The 21,190-nt window shown below is 36.9% G+C and overlaps 1 protein-coding gene across 2 annotated transcripts in view; it reads left to right on the plus strand.

The window, feature by feature from the left end:
* The window catches only part of adamts2a (ADAM metallopeptidase with thrombospondin type 1 motif, 2a), a 73,032-nt gene extending 52,343 nt beyond the window's left edge, over positions 1-20,689 (plus strand). The window contains exons 13-23 of one of the 2 annotated variants that reach the window (XR_014198586.1): positions 2,491-2,624; positions 4,463-4,586; positions 4,727-4,807; positions 5,133-5,296; positions 9,665-9,824; positions 10,455-10,587; positions 10,721-10,928; positions 11,921-12,050; positions 12,769-12,843; positions 15,882-17,502; positions 17,631-20,689. Coding sequence is in view for 1 of the 2 variants with exons in the window: in XM_082140430.1 (XP_081996556.1) it covers positions 2,491-2,624; positions 4,463-4,586; positions 4,727-4,807; positions 5,133-5,296; positions 9,665-9,824; positions 10,455-10,587; positions 10,721-10,928; positions 11,921-12,050; positions 12,769-12,843; positions 15,882-16,726 (2,054 nt within the window). In the remaining variant the exon portion in view is untranslated. Of the gene's footprint in view, positions 1-2,490; positions 2,625-4,462; positions 4,587-4,726; positions 4,808-5,132; positions 5,297-9,664; positions 9,825-10,454; positions 10,588-10,720; positions 10,929-11,920; positions 12,051-12,768; positions 12,844-15,881 lie in introns of both variants that reach the window. The other variant, XM_082140430.1, reaches the window with a different exon arrangement.
* Positions 20,690-21,190: the final 501 nt, after the last annotated feature.

A 21,190-nucleotide genomic window follows, 5' to 3' on the forward strand; every position in this document is an offset into this window, starting at 1 on the left:
TTTGTACTAATTGTAATCGTGACATTTCTGAATGACTAATCCCAACGTAGAGAGAATTGCAGTAATCCAGCCTTGAAGAAATAAATACATGTATTACTTTTTCGAAATTTTTAAAAGAAAGAAATGTCTTTACTTTTGATAATAGTCTTAGCTGAAAAAAGCAGGATTTAACAACTAAATTTATTTGCCTCTCAAAGTTTCATCAAATACTACACCCAAATTTCTCACCCACGGCTTCACACAAGAAGACAGACCACCAAAATTTACTTTAGGAATGGTGGAGAAGTCTGAGGGTCTAAATAAAATAATTTCCGTTTTGCTCACAGTTTGAAGTTTGAAGACAACCAAGTCTTTACTTCGGTCAAACAGGCCATAAGAGTTTCCAGACTATCTGACGAGCGTTTTAAGGGCAGATAAATTTGAGTGTCATCCGCGTAAAAATGGAATGACAACCCGTGTTTTCTAATAATAGAACCTATTGGAAGCATGTATAAAGAAAAAAGAATGGGGGCCAAAATAGACCCTTGAGGAACCCCACACGATAAAACAGCCTTACTAGAGGAATATTCTCCAATCTTCATTGAGAAGCTTCTGTTTGTAAAATAAGATCCAGTCCAGTGCACCAGTCCAGTGCACTGCCAGTAATGCCCGCACACTGTTCCAATCGGGCAATAAGTACAAAGTGATTTACTGTATAAAATGCAGCAGTTAAATCTAACAGCTCAAGAACTGCATAGTCGCCAGAGTCACAGGTTATTAGTACATCATTAAAAACCTTCAGCAATGTAGTCTCTGTCGAATGATGTTTTCTAAACCCAGATTGAAAAGTTTCAAAAATCGCATTATCAGTTAGGAAGCTTTGTAATTGTTGCAGGACTATTTTCTCCAAAATTTTTGTCATAAATGAAAAATTAGAGATTGGTCTAAAATTGGCTAACACTGTGGGATCCAGGTTCTGTTTTTTAAGTAAGAGTAAGTTTTAAGTTTAAGGGTAGACTGATGCATGTTTTAGCGGTTCAGGTATAATACCAGTTTCTAAACAACGATTTAACATGACCAGAAGAAAAGAACAAACATCATCAAATACTTGTTTGAGAAAAAACGGAGGAATAACATCAGCAGATGAGCCTGAAGGCCTAAGGTGCTCTACTATTTCTTGAAGCTGAGTGCCAGTAATATGGTTAAATCGACTAAAAACAGCCGTACAGCTATGGTGAATTGAGGGATCAGAAGGAGATGGAATAATTCCTAATCTTAGATCATTTATCTTACTAACAAAAAACTTTAAAAATTCCTCACACATAGATGAAGACACATCAGCGAGAGAGCTGAGCGAAGGGTTGATAGTGGCGTTAATCATTTAAAAAAGAATTTTGGGTCTATGACAGTTCTTATTAATAATTTCAGTAAAATACCTTGATTTGGCTTCTTTTAGCGATTTCTGATATAGAGATAACGAATCTCTTAACATTTCAAAAGAGACCTGAAGTTTGTCTCTTTTCCATTTACGCTCCGCTCCTCTACAAATCTGCCTAAGAGAGCGTATTGTATCATCTCGCCAGGGTTCAGTTCTTGGTTTAAAATGTTGTGCCTTGAGTGGTGTAACCGTGTCTAAGATGTTTTCACATATAGAATTAAACATAGACAGCAGCTCTTCAGCACTCATATTACCAAGACAGTCTTCCATTGGTAGAGTAACATCATGGAAAGCTAAAGAAAAGGCATTTTTGGTTGCATTCGTAATAAGCCGAGAACGGCGAGCATGATTAATAGATTTAGGTGCATCAAAACTAAAAGGAATAGAAAACAAAATGGACTTATGATCAGAAAAAACATTTTCACACACCTCAAGATTACAGAGGGAAAAACCATGAGATAACACTAAGTCAAGTGTATGTCCATGATGATGAGTGGGAGTGTTGACTTGAAGAGCCAAATCAAAGGCATTTAATAATAAAAAATTATTTAATTTAGCTTTTGTTGCAAAAGCTTTTGTTACTTTTAATAGAAAGCAACATGCACTGACTGGCATATATTAAAATATCTCAGTGCCATTGTTTTGTCTCAAGATGCACACCAGTAATGTTTTTTTTTCGAAGGCATATTTATAAAAGATTTCTGAGAAACGCTGTTTAAAGTGGATCGGGCCAAACACCAAAACACACCTGTAGCCAATCAGCAGTAAGGGGCGTGTCCACTCATGATAGGGGAGGTGCCTGTGTTTGTGTTTGTGAATTTGAGGGTGGAGCTATCAAGATAGGGGTGTGGTCCTTTTGGGTAGGGGGCGTGTTGTGGTGATTTCAAATATCATCAGCCTTTCTCAGAAATCGCTTACTGCAACTTTAATGCTTATTATTAATTTCAGTCTCTGTGCAACCATACAAAAATATATGTGTGCTAAAACTGCACCTCGCATACAAATAGCTACAAAAATGAATTGTATGAATTTGTCTGTGGTCTGTTTTTGTTTTTGCTTTTTTTTTTGGACAGCTGACGAGAGATGTCAACTATACTGCCAGTCAAAAGAGACCGGAGACGTGGTGCCCATGAAGAGAATGGTGCATGACGGCACACGTTGTTCCTACAAAGACCCTTACAGTGTGTGTGTGCGTGGGGAGTGTGAGGTAAAGGTTATTCAAACACACACACAAACCATCCATCACTGAAGTCAATCCTCCAAAATGCCATAGAATGAATAATATCAGGTCTAATATAATCAGCTTTCTGAGGCCTTTCCACTCCTCATTGCCAGTTAAAGTGTAGAGCTAGAACAGAAAACTCTCTTGAATGGTTTGTTTTTAGCTTGTTCTGTTATTGGTGGAATACATGACTGTGATGTCCTGTGGGTAGGGCAGATTGATGAAGTACATGCTTAGATGTCTATGTTTTGCTACTGGAATTAAAAGATAAAGTACATTCCGATATGTATTGCTTTATAATCTGAGAGGGATGTGAAGGTTTGGAAAAGGATGGTTTGAATTTGTTCTGGCACTGGCACTCAGTAAGGGAAAGAGAGGATCTGTGATTGTTTCCATTCAGTTGTGTGCTCAGTTTTGTTTCCTACCTGAACATCTTTAACTTTATTGATTTTATTGGCAAATAGGAATACTGGTTTGAATTAGGATTGAGTTTAGAGCTAATGTACCATCCACACATAATGTTGTCTTAGCCTTTAAAAGGACATTTACTGCTATGGTTGCTGCACCACACACAAAAGCAAAGGCTTTTAGTTCAAATGTAAATATTTTGGAGAAGTATTTTGAAGAATTGAAATTATATATAATTGCTTTGAAAACAAGTCTTTTGCAATTATCTTTGCAATTATGTATTGTTATAAATTATATTTTTTGGATGTTTTTACTGAGAAAAAATACTAATTAAAAAATATTTTTGCAGTATTTATTTTCCTATTAGTAGCCCATGATTATTACTCATGAATTTTGTATTTGGCTGGTCATCTCATCATAGAAGGACTCAAGAGGCGACCCACTCCATACATAATAAATCAGCATTATTGCATGTCACTAGTGTGATATTTTTTTCTATTTTTAATAATACTACTGATCATTTCTTCATGAGTGAAAGCTTTTAAAGGCACAATATGTAATTTTCACCACTAGAGGTCGCTTATTCAAAACAAAGGCGTAGCTTGATGACACCGTGATTTTGCGGAATCATGGGAGTTGTTGTCTTCACCTCTACAGGCGGTGGAAAAAATCTGATGGGACTTGGGCAGAAATCATATTCACGGATGAGCTCATTTATTAAAGATTTATTAACATTACATGAAGCAGGGTGGGGCTGAAAGCCGTTGGAGCGGAATGAAGCCGCTGGAGCGATTGCTAATGAGAGACAAGCACGACACACAGCTCGAGAGCAGTGGAGCTTTTATTATTCCGCAGAAGACCGCTTTCACGTCTTCCAGTCATGCGTGTATGTGGGGTAACACAGCGCTGGTTTATCATATTATATACATTTCAGTGTGTTGAAAGTTATGTTATAATGCTGCTCTGTGCATTCACTTGGCGGCTACTATGAGACCGTTTCTTGCACACAGAGCTAGATCGATATTAGGCATGGTAAAACATGGTACTCACGGTAAATCAAGAAAACGAAAAGTACTGAGTAATATTAATTAACTACATGTACTTACTATAGGGTTAGGATTAGGATGAGGGTTTGGTTTAGGGTTAATTGTATGTAATTATGCCATAATTTATAGTTAGTACTACAGTAATTACATGTAACATGTGTAACAATGACACTGTAAAATAAAGTGTTACTCAATATAACATTGTTCTAGTGGTTTTTGGATATTTTAATCAAAAAATCTTACATATTGTGCCTTTAATGAAAAAATTGCACCTTGAATGAATTCCAAAAAAAATATTTTATACAATTTATTTATTCTCTATATATATCTATATATTCTTGGTTCTCTTAAACCCTGCTCTCTGCACAGAAAGTGGGCTGTGACAATGTTATAGCGTCGGAGCTAGAGGACGATAAGTGTGGCGTGTGTGGAGGAGACAACTCCACCTGCAAGATTGTCAAAGGAAACTTCACCCGCAGCACAAGGAAACCAGGTGAGCTTCTGCCCTCGCTGCAGACTCCATAAGCAGGTCACTCAATGTTTTCAACCCAGATTCATTCTAAAATTTCATCATAATCAGGAAATCCTTCCATTTTCAAATCTCATTTTGGCTTTTATGAATTTCATTCTTAGGTTTTCTGAAGATCCTGGAGATTCCTAGAGGAGCACGCCACGTACAGATCCGTGAATTCAAAGGAACTCCACATATTCTAGGTAGAAGCTCATTCTCAGTAAATGGCAGTGTGATTAATTACTCCGACACTGGCCCTCATAGTGCAAGTGTCTGGCCTCCCACTGTTTGTTATTGATGGAGAGGTTTGGACTCCTCCTGGCACTGATAACATTAGGAGCTCCAGCTCATTGGCCGTGAAGCACCTTAGCTACTTTGAAGTAATGCCTTCCAAAATTCTGATTTATAGGTACAAGAAACGCATATAAAATCAGCTTGATGAAGACTGATCCTTGTTTTTCTCACTGGGTGCATAAATTGGACTGCATGGAGATGAGATTGTCCTAATGTTAAATTGTCCACTGCTAGCGGTGAAGAACCAGGCCACAGATCATCTTTTCCTGAACGACGAGGGTGATTTTCCTGAGTCCCGTACAGTAATCGAGAAAGGCGTGGCGTGGGAGTATGCTAACAATGATGACATGGAGACGGTCCAGACCACCGGACCACTCAAATATGGAGTTCTCATAATGGTGAGAATGAGCATTATATCCAAAATGACCAAAGTAGACAACTATAAATCCAGAACTAAACCTAAAGGAAGTTCAGGGATAATAAGGGCACTAGATCTATTAGTGTATTTCTAAATACTACTAGTTGGACGGTAGTTCACCCAAAAATTTTTCATTTACATTCATAATGAATTGAATGTAATAATTACATACATCATTTACTCACCCTCATGTCATCCTCTCTATATATGGCTTTTTTTGTTCAGATAAGCACAAAGAAAGATTTTTAGGAAAATAATCCATCTCTGTGAGTCAATATAATGCAAGTGAATTGGTGCCGCTCAGTTAATGCTTGAAAAACCACACACAACGATTGTGACGGCAATCCATACGACCCCAGTGGATTAATCAATTTCTTCTGAAGCGAAACGATAGGTGTGTGAGAAAAATGTATAAACCATCGCTTCCGGCTAAAGGAGCTTTCACAAGTTCAGCTTAACATAAATGTAAGGGCATTGTGAAGATTGCACAAGAAGTAACACAGAAGCACAGAGGACCACCACTTCTTGCACTTACAGTACGTCACACATAACAACGTTCGTATGACCGAAGACCGGAAGCAATAATTTATATTTTTTTTAAAGTTGAAATGATTAGTATTTCTATCATGACAACTTTTTTAGCATGGTAATGGATGTTATTAATGAAGAGAGAATTAATCTGGGTTGAAATAACACCATCTAGTGGTGAAGTCAAGGGGCTTCAGACAAAACATTACTATTGGATATGACAATGTGAATGTATTTGGTTTTGGTGCTACAGATCTGCTAGGCTGCTGCTGCAGAGCAAGTACACTGACTTGCTACTGCCATTACATACACAGACACGCTGCTATGAGAATGTTAGACATGCTGCTGCACAAATAGCATATATGAAATTGCCAGTAGCAGATCTATACAGGTGGAGCTGGGGAAGGTTGAGGGTTTCAGTGGAACTCTGAAAGTACGCTGCAAACTGGTAGCAAACACTAACTAACTATTTAAATGTTGAGCAGTTTAAATGTTATTTAATTGACTGCAGATGCATAGGAACCAATCAGCTGGTTCCGTGTAGTTAACGATGTGATTGTCAGCAGGTTGCTTTAAAGGTTGTATCAGCGATTTCAGGCCCAAAAAAGGCCCAAACATAAATGATCACATTCATCTAATCTTTCCTAACGATCCGCTAGCTGCCCGCCCCATAAGCACCCTTACGAAAAAGAAGTATACTTAAGGTACATTTTATGAAGTATACTTAAGTAATGTTCAAGTATATTTTTAAGTATACACTATGTAGTAAGTATATAATGTCAATATGTACTAGTAGTAAACTTGTAAGTGTGCTATTTTAATATCGCTTGGGACTAAATTGGCCCACTTTTAGTATATAAAAGTATATGTTTAAGTGTACTATAAGTGTAACAGTAGTAAACTTTAAGTGCAGTGCTAGTTCATAATTACGTTTCTCATTTGTACTGCAAGTGAACTTATTTTGCTAAGTATTAAAATAGTAAACTATAGTAAAAAATAGTAAAATAGTAGTTTACTATTTTAATACTTAGCAACTTTGAAGTATACTCTCAGTAAACTATAGTAAATACAGTAGTTTAGTAGTTTTATACTAAAAGTTTTCTTTAAGTGAACTTAACATCATACTTATATAGTTTACCATTTATATATTATTTTTGCTCTTTTAGTGTACTCCGTAAACTACTAGTTTAGTAGTTTTATACTGCAAGTATACTTGCAAGTTTTCTTTTAGTGTACTCTCAGTAAACTACTAGTTTAGTAGTTTTATACTACAAGTTTTCTTTAAGTGAACTTAACATTATACTTATAATTTACTATTTATATATACTTTTTGAGCTTGCAGTAGGTCTATATTACTATGTTCAGATGTTATTTTTTATACTTGAAAAATACCTTTAACTGTATTTTATTTTAAAAAACATTCTATTAGCTTCAAGCATAATTTTTTATCAACACTTGAATATTGGTAAGTTTCATCAATAAAAGCAACATTTTAAACAAAAAAGATGAGAAAATCACATTTTTGTCAAAGACTACACCTGATCAGATTCAGAAACGTGATCAAAACACAGATGGAGTAGATCTAGTCCAACACCCCCAAAGCTTCACTGTCGTTTTCTGTTCATGGGTTACGTTTCATTTCATTTGGAAACATTAAGCAGTTTTGATTTACACGCTGTTTAATGTTTGATGATCACTTTATTTTACATTTGAGTGAGCAATCTTCTTGTTTCAGCTTCTTCTCCTGTGTTTTGATCCGGAGATTCTGTACTAGAACATGTCTCATATTTACCGTATAACAGTGAAAACATGGATAGCTGGAAAATGCAGTCAATGGTGGGGAAAAAGTAAAGTAGCATTAAAGTAAATTCCTATACACTACCAGTGGACTAGCCTACACAAAAATTCAGATACGCAGAATTAGAAACATATCTGTTTTATATCAATATTTTAATCAATATTTTCAAACAATGTAAGTTTCATAAGACTGTATATGAAAAACTATATGTAAAAAAAAAAAAATTGAATAGGCTACTCGATCAAAAGAGTTAACACAACTACAAGCCAAGTATACTTTGAATAATTAAACTTTTAAGTATAATATCTCGATCAAAAGATTGAGTACAACTACAGGCCAAATATACTTGGACTTTTCTCTTAGTATAAGTCAAGTACACTTAAGTGGAAATAAGTATATTTCTGAGAAGTACATAAAGTATATTTTTGAGAAGTATATAAAATGTAGACTGAAAGTATGCTTTCTTCTTTTTAGTTGAAAAGAAGTATAGTTATAGAGCACTTGAATAAACTTATTTTTAAAAGGGAATTATTATCGCTGTGTACAAGATCAGGTTCAGTTCCATGCTTATTTTATTTTCTCTATAAGCTATTCCACCCAAAAGCTTGTTACTATATAAACTTGAACATGTTAGTTAATAAGACAGTGTGTAATATTATGTTCTAATAAAAAAGTATTTAATAAACTCCTCAATCAAAATAGTAAACACAAGTACAAGCCAAGAATACTTAGAATACTTAATTATACTTTTAAGTATATCTCGATCAACAAGTATAGGCCAAATATACTTAGACTTCTGTCAGTATAAGTCAAATATACTTAAGTGGAATTTGAAGTATATTTCTGAGAAGTACATAAAGTATATTTCTGAGAAGTATATAAAAAGTAGACTGAAAGTATACTTTCTTATTTTTAGTTTAAAAGAAGTATACTAATAGCACACTTGAATGAACTTATTTTTCGTAAGGGCAGGCCGTCAAAAAAACGGGTCTCTGTAGGCAGCCTAGGCTCTGAGATCTGCACACAAAAACAATTGGTTTCACCAACCACTCAAAACCTAAATAAAGTGTTCCAACCAATCAACGACAGGGGGTGGGTGTTGTGAGGTTTTGCGCTCGTGCATGGCTCGTCACTCCTCAGAACTCTCAAACACATCCTAAGACATTGCACTGCACACACACACACACGCACCTGACTCCAGTATCTCCACCTTTCAAAAGCCTTCCCGATAACTATTCATGCCTTGGAATAAACACGATGGTATTCCCTCACCCTAATCCTCCTCCTCCTCCTCTTGGAGATTGACTCAGCCATGTTCAATTCCTCTTGTTCGTTGATAGACGCTGGCTTCTTCTTCAGCTCCGACTTCGCGTGCAGCCGTGCATGAGCGCAAAGCCTCACAACACCCACCCCCTGTCGGTGATTGGTTGGAACACTTTATTTTGGTTTTGAGTGGTTGGTGAAACCAATTGTTTTTGTGTGCAGATCTCAGAGCCTAGGCTGCCTACAGAGACGCGTTTTTTTGACGGCCTGCTTATGGGGCGGGCAGCTAGCGGATAGTTAAGAAAGATTAGATGAATGTGATCATTTATGTTTGGGCCTTTTTTGGGCCTGAAATCGCTGATACAACCTTTAAGGACCCATCAGCCTGTGCCATCTAGAGTTTCATGACATAACTTTGTATTTTTCTTACACACCTATTGTTTTGCTTCAGAAAACATTAATTCATCCAGTGGGGTTACATGGATTACCGTCACAATCGATGTGTGTGGTTTTTTTAAGCGTCTACAGATTATTTTCCTACAAATTTTCATACCGTGTTTATCTGAAGAAAGAAAGTAATTTACATTGAGGATGGCATGAGGGTGAGTAAATTAGGTTAAATTAATAAAAAAAATTGGGTTAACTATGCCTAGTTGGTAATTACAATTAAGGTTAAATCACATGATAGCAATAAGGCTAGTCAATAGAATGTATTTTATAAAAGTAACATACTTCTCCAATATCAAACACCTTCTCCAGGTTCAATCTCAGAGCATTTCTAAAGTCACGCTTTCATACAAATACATCCTGCCTGAAGACCCGCACTCATCAATGGAGAACACCCTGCCTCAGGACGACACAATTTACTTTGAGTGGGCTCTCAGGAAGTGGTCGCACTGTTCCAAGCCATGTGGCGGAGGTACACAGCAATATAGAATATTTCTCATTTTCAATTCACTTTCAATAGACTTAGAATTTAAATTGATTTGACAATGTCATTAGATTGTAATGTAAATTAGAATTTAGTTAGGAATGACAATTAAAAACTCATTTAAAAATACATTTTTGAATAGGTGGCATTTCAAACAAATGAAAAAGTTTTATGTACAAAACCATTACAAAGTTTGGGGTTGGTACGATTTTTTTTATGTTTTAGAAAAAAATTATCTTGTGTAAAAATTTTTTTAAAAAAATATTGTGAAAAATGATTACAATTTAAAATAACTTTTCTATTTAATAATATTTTTTTCATTTGAATTTATTCCTGTGATGGCAAAGCTGAATTTTCAGCATCATTTCTCCAGTCTTCAGTGTCACATGATCCTTCAGAATTCACTTCCTTAAATTAAGGTTTGAATTACAATTCTGTATTTGGTACCTCACTTCAAATTCAATTCAAATTGAGGAAAACTGATCAAATAATTTAATTCTCAGTTCACCTCTGAACATGGGACAACCCTGACAGACACAAGCTTTGATTGAAACTTGGATCAACCGTAGAAGACAACAGCTTGTATTGTGGTCTTTTGTCTATTTGTCTGGCTTGCAGGGAAACAGTACACACGTTTTGGATGCCGGAGGAAGTCGGATGGCAAAATGGTACACCGCACACTCTGCTCCAACATACCCAAACCCCGTGCCATCAGTCGAGCTTGCAACCAGAAGGAGTGCTCAGAACCAATGTAAGCAAATGAGGTTCACCATGTGGTAGTTTTCAAACCAATATCGTACTTGAACACACAATGAGTGACAGATGATGGTGTAAGGAATATGGGGGTTTGTGGACATTTTTTAAATGTGTATTGTGTATATCAGCTGGGTGACAGGAGAATGGGATGAGTGCAGTAAATCATGTGGTAAGACCGGTTCTCAGACTCGACCTGTGCGCTGTGTGAGACCTGAACTGGATGGTTCATATAAAGCCATCAACGCCAAATATTGCAACGACGACCGGCCTGAAGGACGACGATCCTGTAATCGTCACCTATGCCCCGCACAGTGGAGAAATGGACCTTGGTCTCAGGCGAGTTAGATTTATTTATTTTATTTTTTTACATAGAAAAAAACTCTGGATCAATATTGGATATTTAATTGTACATGCTCTTTTCCCATATTTTTGTCACCATCTAATGCTCAACGTTATTCACTTGTAGCATTTAAAATTGATTTTAGTGTTTAGTGCTTTATTTTGACATTTTTAGACAAAATAGTTTTAATAATAAATAATTAGAATATATGGTGTTTCCCTATGAACGGCAAAATAATGTTTTTATACAATAGTTCAGGTCCAACTGTACCATCATTATTAATTATGTTAAAAGAATAGTTTCCCCAAAACTGAAAAATATGTTATCATTAACTCACCCTCATGTCATTCCAAACCTATTTAATATTATTATTAGTTTGTTTTTTTTATTCTGTGGAACACAAAATATATTTTGAAGAATGTTGGTAACCAAGCAGTTTTGGTCACCATTTACTTCCATTGCAATAACTCTTGATCGCATTATTTTACATATGCATATGATTACATATGAGATCGCTTGTTTCTGCATCTTCTTCGCCTGTGTTTTGATCAGGATATTCAGTGCTCTTTCAGAAAATGTCAAAGCGCCCCCTACCGTATAACACTGAAAACACGGAAACACAGAAAATTGAGTGTTTGGCGGGGGAAGCGTTTTCTCACAAATAGCGCGAAATTCTGTGTTTGGCAGGGAAACGGTTAACAAAAAACATTATGTTCCACAGAAGAAAGAAAGACCATTTCTGGGTATATTTTTAAGGGTGTCCCTTTTGAGGTTACTTTTACTTTTATGCTGTGACTTATTTTCCTTGCAATTTTGATTTTATTATTAAAATATGATTACTTTTATATCCTAATGTACTGTAACAACCTTATTTTCAAAACATTCCCAAAACAAGCATTCTCGTAATGTCATGTTTAACATAATGCAGTCTGTTTTTAAGTTAATGAGGATTATTGTCACATTCTGCTATATGTGTATGTATGTGCAGTGCTCAGTGACCTGTGGTAATGGGACTCAGGAGCGGCAGGTCATGTGCAGCACCCCTGATAATGCCATCGGCATCTGCATGGACACCAAGCCTGAGAACATCAGACCATGTCTGCTGACACCGTGTTCAAGTGAGTGTCTATACAGCTCCTCAGAATTCACTTAAAGGAGTAGTTCACTTTCAAATAAAAATGTCCTGATAATTTACTCACCCCCATGTCATCCAAGATGTCCATGTCTTTCTTTCTTAAGTCGAAAAGAAATTACGTTTTTGTTCTCCATATAATGGACTTCAATGGCAACCAACGTTTTGAAGGTCCAAATGTCAACTCTCAATGCAGCTTCAAAGGCTCGACACGATACCAGTCGACAAATAAGGGTTTATTGTTCAAAATGGTCCTTACGTGTGCATATCCTGGAAGTTTAACGATGTTACGCGTGACCTTTCCAATGTGGTGATGTAATGCATCTCAGAGATGGTACAAGACGGGCATTTGTGGTTAAAAAGTATATTATTTTTATTTTATTTTTAGAAAATGACCAATCCTTTCGCTAGATAAGACCCTTATTTCTCGACTGGTATCGTGTCGAGCCTTTGAAGCTGCATTGAGACTGGCATTTGGACCTTCAAAACATTGGTTGCCATTGAAGTCCATTATATGGAGAAAAATCCTGGAATGTTTTCCTCAAAAACCTTAATTTCTTTTCGATTGAAGAAAGAAAGACATGGACATATTGGATGACATGGGAGTGAGTAAATTATCAGGACATTTTTTATTTGAAAGAGAACTAATCCTTTAAGACTCCTTTAAAACCACAATAACCCTGTTCTTCTCTCCAAACTCCCAGATGAAAGAGGGAACTTCCTCATCCAGTGGCTCTCCAGAGCTGACCCCGAGTTCCCAGCGCCCAAGATCTCATCAAGTAAACGTCCCGTCTCCAGTCCTCAGCCTGCTGTGTGCTGCATGGCCGCTCTTTCCTGGACCCTGCCTCTCTCTCTTACACTATGGCTCTGTTACACTCTGCCTTGAGCGCTTTTCTGTCCCTCTCAGAGTCTTAACATTTCCTTCGTTCGAGGGAATTCTGCGGGCTGTTTCTTTCCTCTGCCCTTGTTCGCTCAGTACATGGTCTTCTGCAGGGCTGAGGGCAAAACGGCCTAAAAGTGCGGATGGGGCCTTGTTTTGAGAAGCCATGATGGTTGTGCTACGTCAGGTAATATGGATATGACTGTTGTGACGACTTCCAGGGTGAATCATTCAACGAACTTTATGAAACAAACTCCTGTGTGAGGGAGTTGGTCCAGTACTGAAAGCAACTGGTGCATTTCAGTCAATTTGTCAATTCAATACGTATACAAAATGAGCATAAACAATATATCACTAAAATGGCAATGTGAGCCATAATCTTTCTTTATTTTGACTGTTAAATGTCATGTATTTTTGTATATATTTTCTTGAAGAATGGTTTAAGAACTGAGTATATAGAAGGAATCATTAAAAGCAATTTAATTTAATTTTCTATATGATGATGGTGCACGCTTTAACACTCACATTTTATTTTATAAATCGGTTGCGTGCCGGCGTTTGATGTCGTATTGAAGGATAAAAAATACCTCATGCTTCTGCGTAATTAGTTTCCACTCACATCAGACATTTTTGCCTTATTTAAGGTTGAAGGGACACGAGTTTACGTTTGCATGCCCACTGAATTTCGAAAAAGAGGCAGCTAAAGAAAAGAACAGCAACGAATATGGATGTTTACAGCTAAGGGAGTGTAGACAGTTGCTGCTCCTCAGATCTTCGGTTATATCACAGTCTCTCACTGCTGTATGATTATGAGTCTGAGGAAAGACGAAGCTTTAGTGATGCAGACAATGTCTAAAGGCCTTTTTTAAAACTATACAGCGATTATATGTGTATATATTAAATGATGTTGAACATACCTAGTAACGTTAATAACATATTCAATGACTGTTATCTCCTTACACCATTAATAAAAGTAATATATTGTATTTATCTATGTATTTTGACCTTACAGGCCATGTTTCCTTGCCTGGAAAGTAATGATTTGAGATGCATATAGTATATATCATAATGAAAAGAGTATTTAAAGTTACAATGATATTTTAAAGGATTATAAAGTGTGTGTGTGTGTGTGTGTGTGTGTGTGTGTGTGTGGTCCTGTTTTTTTTTGTTTTTTTTTATGTGAATGCTTGTACTCGGAGTAACTGGAAGAAATATAACAGGGTCTAGGCTGAAAATCCTCCTTTATTTAAACACACGAGACTTCGATACAAACTTTACAGTAAAAGGCATTAACGGTAGCATTTATTTTCAACAGTTCTTCCAGCACGTTTCTGGAATTACATATTCAAACCACCTCACATCTGGACACATTATTGAAGTATTTAAAACAGTTTAAAGTGATATCAGAGAGGGTGTTGAAGGCAGCATGTGGCCTGTAGTCAGATCTCTGCTGAATGCTGGCCACTGTAGGTCTTATTTGTCATGGCTCTTTCATTCCAGTGTAGCATTAAATAACATTACAGTACGTGCGGTTATGTTTTGTGATTGTTTAAATGTAATTCAGGATGTGCCATTTTTTCCTTTTTTTATAACTATAATCGTCAAAATTGTCAGTTTTTCAATGGATTTGATGGTGTTGAGATGTTTTACCAAAATGTTTACTAAACTGTGAATGGTGTGACATTTCAAAGCAGTTTACATTGTACTAAGAAAAGTTGTATGTGTTGTCTTGTATACGCTCTATATTTGACAGGAAGTCTCTATGTAACTATGTGGTTTCTTGTCGGCTTTATTATGGGAATAAAGGGTCAACTAATATATTGAATACTTAAACCCTCTGAATATGTGCTCTTGCTCTATAATTTTTTGTTGCTGTTTTACTTAGTGTGACTAACTGTATTTTCATTGCACTTTTCCCCCCTCATTTCCTGGTGTTCTGCATCTTTCATTTTCTTATTTCATATATTTTTTACATTATTATTATATTATTATTTTTATGTTTATATTATATTTTCTTAATATATATTACATATTTTGAATTTGTTTGATTTTCTTATCCTAATTTATTTATTTATTTCTCTTGTATTGACGTTACTCGGCACAGCCTCTTGTTCGTTCATTTTTATATTTCATAAATCTTTTATATTATATTAATAAAATATGAATATATTTATATACACACACACACACTAATAAGTTTTGGATTGGTAAAATGTATGTTTTTAAAATAAGTCCCTTCTGCTCACCAAGGCTGCATTTATTTGATTAAAAATACCAAGACTCCAGTCTTTAGTGTCACATAATCCTTCAGAAATCATTCTTATATGCATATTTGATGCTCAAAAAACATTCATTATTATTATATATATTGAAAACAGTTTGATAAATAGAAAGTTCAAAAGAACAGCATTTATTTGAAATAGAATCTTTTGTAACATTATAAATGTCTTTTCTGTTACTTTTGATTAATTTAATTCATGCTTGATGAATATTTTTTTTTATTAGAATTTTTTTTTTTTTTATGTCTATTCCTCCCAAAAAAAAAAAAAAAAAAAAAATGCTAACTAACCCCAAAATTTGGAACGGTAGTGTTTAATGTTACAAGAACGTTCTATTTCAGATCAATTCTGTTCTTTTTAACTTTCCATTCATCAAAGAATCCTGAAAATTCAGCTTTGGTCACAGGAATAAATTACACTTTACTATATATTCACATAGAAAACAGATGTTTTAAATTGTAATAATATTTCACAATATTATATTCCAAATAAATGCAGCCTTGGTGAGCAGAAGTGACTTCTTTTAAAAACATTTAAAAAATCTTACCGATCCAAAACTTTTGACTGGTAGTGTATATTGTTATGTTATATTTAATACATTTTCTTTTTTCCCCCATTATTGTACTGACGTCAGTCTCCTGCTGGTTTATTTTATCAGGGTCCCGGTGTAAAGGAGACAAGTCTGTGATCTGTCGAATGGAGGTTCTCAGTAAGTACTGCTCCAACCTTGGCTACAGGCAGATGTGCTGCAAGTCCTGCAACGAAGGCAACTTCACCTCTGAATTCAACCTGACCAGACCCTGGATCTACACCACTGTTGCCCCACCCATAACTCCCACTGCAACATCTCCCGTTCACATGACACAGCTGTACAGGACCTCACAGAAGCCCAGCACAACAATCACACCATCAGTCAGCAGATGGAGAAACATCAGCACCAACCCCGCATCTTGGGGCCACACAACCACTCTGAACCCAATGACCCTAAAACAAATAACCACAATCACTTTCACCACTGGTTCTGTCACTGTGGACACTAAGCGTCCCAGCACACTCGACTACGAAGAGGAAACCAGCACCCCCTTCTACGAGGATGAAACCTGGACCGACGTCTCAGCTGAACACTTCTCGGAATCAGAATCTCATGAGTTCATCTCATCGTCTACAGAGCCTTGGTCAACCACTACGCAGTATACAAGCACACCTGAGAATGAAAACATCCAGACAACGGATATGACAACGCTACCGCCAAACATTACTGCAACAACGAGCCCTCCTGCCATTGTTAGTCTCCATCGGTCAGAAGACAAGAAGGAGAATAACTCCATCGACGTGCCTTACAGGATTGTCAGTCCGAACGAGGTTGCACTCAACCACTTTGTCCCCAAAAAGCGAGTGCCGTTCCGTGAGAGAACGCATAATAAAAGAATTCAAGAGCTCCTTGCAGAGCAAAGACAAAAAGACTTCCTGCTTCAAAGACTGAAACGAAAACCAGGAGACTGATAGATTTCCTTTCCTTTATCCCTGTGGTATTTTGTGAGTATATTTTTTAAGTGGTTTTATGGCCTCTACACTCTCTTTTGGCATATACAATATTTTTACAGGAAATAACCTCAGATCTCAATCTTTCATGTTGTATCTGTTTAAGCCATCTAATCGGAAAGACAAATTACCATTGTCAAGGCTTTTTCTGAAGATGACCCAGAGGTTTACCACATTTAGCTACTTTAAAAACACATGGGATGAATGCAGGGTTGTAAGAAGCTTTCTGTTGTGGAGATCTGGTGGTTTAAGCTTCATTTAAACCGGGCACATACAGTACGATTTTTCCAGTCCTTTACGGTTTTTGTACATGATCCCAATGAGATCTGGGGTAAAAGTCATGGAACACTGTGTGACGTCATAAGTCATATACACATCATAGGCAAGTCTTCGGCCCCAGTGATGCCCTTGACAACTTGCACGAGCGGTCACACTGTGTGACTGTGACGGAAAATTTCACCGCCACAATTTCATTGGAGGCTGTGTCATTGTGTAGAAAATGATTTGTCCAATAGTGAATACACGTGTCACACAAAGACCTCAGATTTTGCGCTACAAAAAGAGACATCTTGAATGATCCCAAAATTTATCTTGGGTGGTAAAATCGTATAGTTTGAACCTGATTTAAAGCAAAATTTCTCAGATGTTTTGCTGTTTGAATGTACTCGAATAAATAATGTTTGCACATTCCATTATTTTAAGATTTAGATATCCATAAATCTTATTTTTCACAAACTGTGCCATATTTCTCTAACCTATGATGGAAAACTCATGTTGATAGTCATTGTCTTACCTTTAAAGGTTTATTGACTCTGCTTAAAACAAAATGAAACCAGCTTGAGCTGATTTGCTGGTTTTAGATGAGTTTTGGTCAGCTGGTGAGGCAGGCAGACTAGCTAGCTTTACACCATTGACCAGCCTAGGAGACCAGTTTGACCAGCTTAAACCAAGAAAAGACCAGCCAAAAAAGCTGGTTTAATGTTTATTTTATCTGTGGAATTATTTTTCAACATCTGGTCCCTCTTGTCAGAACTTTTCAAGTCAACTTGCTTTAAATATCCATTGCATTGCAGTATGTATAGAGTTAAATGCCCAAGAACAATGAGTTAAAGTGCGGCCACATTTGTGAATTTTTTGTGGGCAAAAAAGGTTAATTGTCATTTTCTGTGGCCAACTTGAACCCGATGCAAAATCTATGTGCGGAAATCTTTCGCCCTCATGAGAAATTCCTGATTGCGTGTATTCATATTGAAATTACTTGATTTTGTATTGGATTTTTGGATTTTTATAAAAGTGTGGTCACATTAACAGCAAAGTTTTGCAGGCAAAAAAGGTCCACTCCATATTAGTAATGGTTATATGCCATTATGTTCTGTTTTGGGTTAGTTTCATTGTGTTTCAGCTTCTGTTTTCCCTGTTCCTGTTTGTCTGTGTGACCTAGTATTCTAGTGTGTGCCAGTTTAGCCCTATTCGGACAGGTCTAGTTTTCTAAACAACGTTTGGGTTACAATTCTTATCACTAAACGTCTGTGATTTCATGTCCAGATTCAGACGGGACTAATATCTCTGTGTTTATTACAGAGGTTGAGTGTGTTTTCTAGACATGGGCGTTACAGAAGGTCATGCAAGGTGTTCTCACATGCATCACGTATGACGTAGTGTTGTCAAAAGTACTGAAAATTGTAAAAATTAACGGATGAAAATGAAATTGAACGGATTCTTAAACACCACTGGTTTGCCATTGCGTTCACATGCTCAACATACAGTATATGTCTGTAATTGGCTAAAATGATCAATAACATGTTGCTTCACTGAGCGCTTACACAGATGAAAGCAGACACTCAAAATGCTAGAGGGAGATGTTGGTATCGTCACATTTTTTAAAATTCAGTACCGACTTGGTACCGAAGTAGGTACTTATGACAACACTAGTATGACGTATGTTAATACCATCCATATTCAAACTAAATGAAAGCATGCCAAAGATTGGTGTGGAAATGGTAGCTCAGATAGGTCAAAAACACACGAGGAGAAGCGTTAGAATCCGCAATCACAGAATCTCCTGCGTCCCCGCTGGTTCTGTCCAGCTCAAAGTCTACAGAGATCCCTCCCAGCCTTTCCTCCGCTGGTTCCTGTCAATCCCTCGGCTCATCCTTAGTTATTGGCTCCCTGCAGTGTTGCGGATCTGCCTCAGTTCTTCCAGTCCTCAGCTCCACCTACTGTAGGCATGATGATCCTGTTTTCGCCTTCAGCCACCGAGCCCCAGATCCAACTCGGTCCTCTGACTCATCGGCTCCGCCTTGGCATCATGTTCCTTCATCTCCACCATGGCCCATCATCCCACCAGTTCCGCCAGGTACCTTTGTCCTACCATCTCCCCGTTGGTCAGGCATCACCCTGGTTCCACCACAGGATTCCAGGCTTCCGGTTACACCTGTAACCTGTACCATCCCTTCAACTCTACCGAGCTTCACCTTCCCTCCTGCTCCAACGTTGCCCTCTGTCGCACCTGCTCCACAGAGGTCTTCCGAATTCCCATCTCCGCCTCGGTCCCATGAGCCTTTTGCTCCACCTTGGCCCAACAGACCTGCAGTGTCACCCTGGCTCCCTGTCTCCTCGGCTTACTGTAACCATTATATTCTGTTATGTTCTGTTTTGGCTTAGCTTAATTGTGTTTTAGTTCCTGTTTGCCTGTGTGACCTTGTTTTCTAGTGTGCGCCAGTTTGTTCCCTTGATTAATGATTCCGTTCAAATGTCGTTCCATTAATTAACTCATTTAGTCTGTGTGTTTTGTTCAGTTCTTTGTATTGTCTTGTCTTAGTGTAGTGGATGTTTCCCCAATAATTCTGCTCTGTATTCTGTGGATTATTGAATTAAAGACCGTTTCTGTGAGTTTTTCGTGCAATATTTATAGCACCCCTGTGGGACAATATTGTCAAATAGTGAAGTTATGTATGAAGACTTCAGCTCACACAGAAGTCACTTTCGAAGCAACAAGCATCTTTCTGTTTTCCAGCGTTGAAAATCCACGTGACCTTCTTCTATGGGGTTTAACCAATCAGTTGGGTAATTTTACCATTATTCTTGAATATATTGTCATTATTGTATACAGTAGATCCTGATGACTATTATCCACATGACCAGCTGGACCCTGTTAAAAAATCTGCTTGGGGAAATCTTTCAACATTCCAGATCTTGTTGATTCCAATTGAAATGATTTTTGCCTGTGAAAATTTGCTGAAAAATGTGACCGTGCCTTAATGAACCGTATGTTGAAAAATCATAAACCTTTGGTGTCATTCGTATGTTCAAAAATATTTATATCCTTCTAAATGAATAGGCCCTAAATGTAAATCAGATAGATGAAGCAAAATGGAATGTAAACTACTACTCACAATGTTTACATGGGAAAAACAAAACAGATGGACGCAAGTGTGAATGGCCCCTTAAAAGGTTGCTACGGATTTTTTTTAACCTTGATCATCTTATGACATTTTGGGTGAAAACATTAATTCTGTAACCACATGACTGTTTCTTGCCGAAACTTGTCCATCTAGCTTCTCTCTAAATAAATGCACAGATCTGAATCCCTTCGTAAATGTTGTAAATATGAACTAGAATTTTATTTTTGTATTTATTGAAGTACCTGTGCTTTTTCACAGAGCTGTTGTTTTCATCAGACCACTTTGAGCTTTTTTGTGCATGCGGCATGAGTGACAATCCTACACATATCCAAGAGCCAATATGATATCTCCTCCACATTGTCCGAGTACTGTATTGAGAAATCAGTGTTAGTATTTTAAGAATGCAGAGGACGTCACGTCTGCATTCTTCATTTATTACTGTCTTGATTCAAGGCGAGTGGACGTCAACATTCTTTATTCATCAAATTCTTGACTTAATAAAGCAACCAAAAAGAACTAACAGCGTTGTTCTTATTCCAGCTACACATTTCATTCAGTGTGTGCGGGGAGTTTTTTTTTTTTCACCCACAAATTCTGTCATTAATTACTCATTCCAGACCAGTAAGACATTTGTCAATCTTCAGAACACAATATATACATTTTATGAAGGGAAATATTTTAATTATAGACGGTTTCAACGGCAACAACATAAACAAACGTTCCTGAATGCGCGTCTTTGTGGCCCAAAACTAAACTTACGGTAGACTTTTGCAAAGAATCAATAACAAAAGAGGCTGTGCTATCTTTCTTATGCGTTATCATCTTTTAATTTGAATTGTGCAACATTATCTGAATGAGGTAATTGTCAGCGATGCCGGTGTAAATCAGTAGAGATTTAAATGAAGAGCTGCGCTCTGCTCAGTGATACTGCCAGAGAAATAATCGGAATACACTATGAATTTAATTTTTTAATGTTCTATGTTTTTATTGTTTTCAGAATGTTTATTATAATCTCCCATTT

This window comes from Leuciscus leuciscus (assembly GCF_965113295.1).
Source record: "Leuciscus leuciscus genome assembly, chromosome: 16".
Taxonomy (NCBI): domain Eukaryota; kingdom Metazoa; phylum Chordata; class Actinopteri; order Cypriniformes; family Leuciscidae; genus Leuciscus; species Leuciscus leuciscus.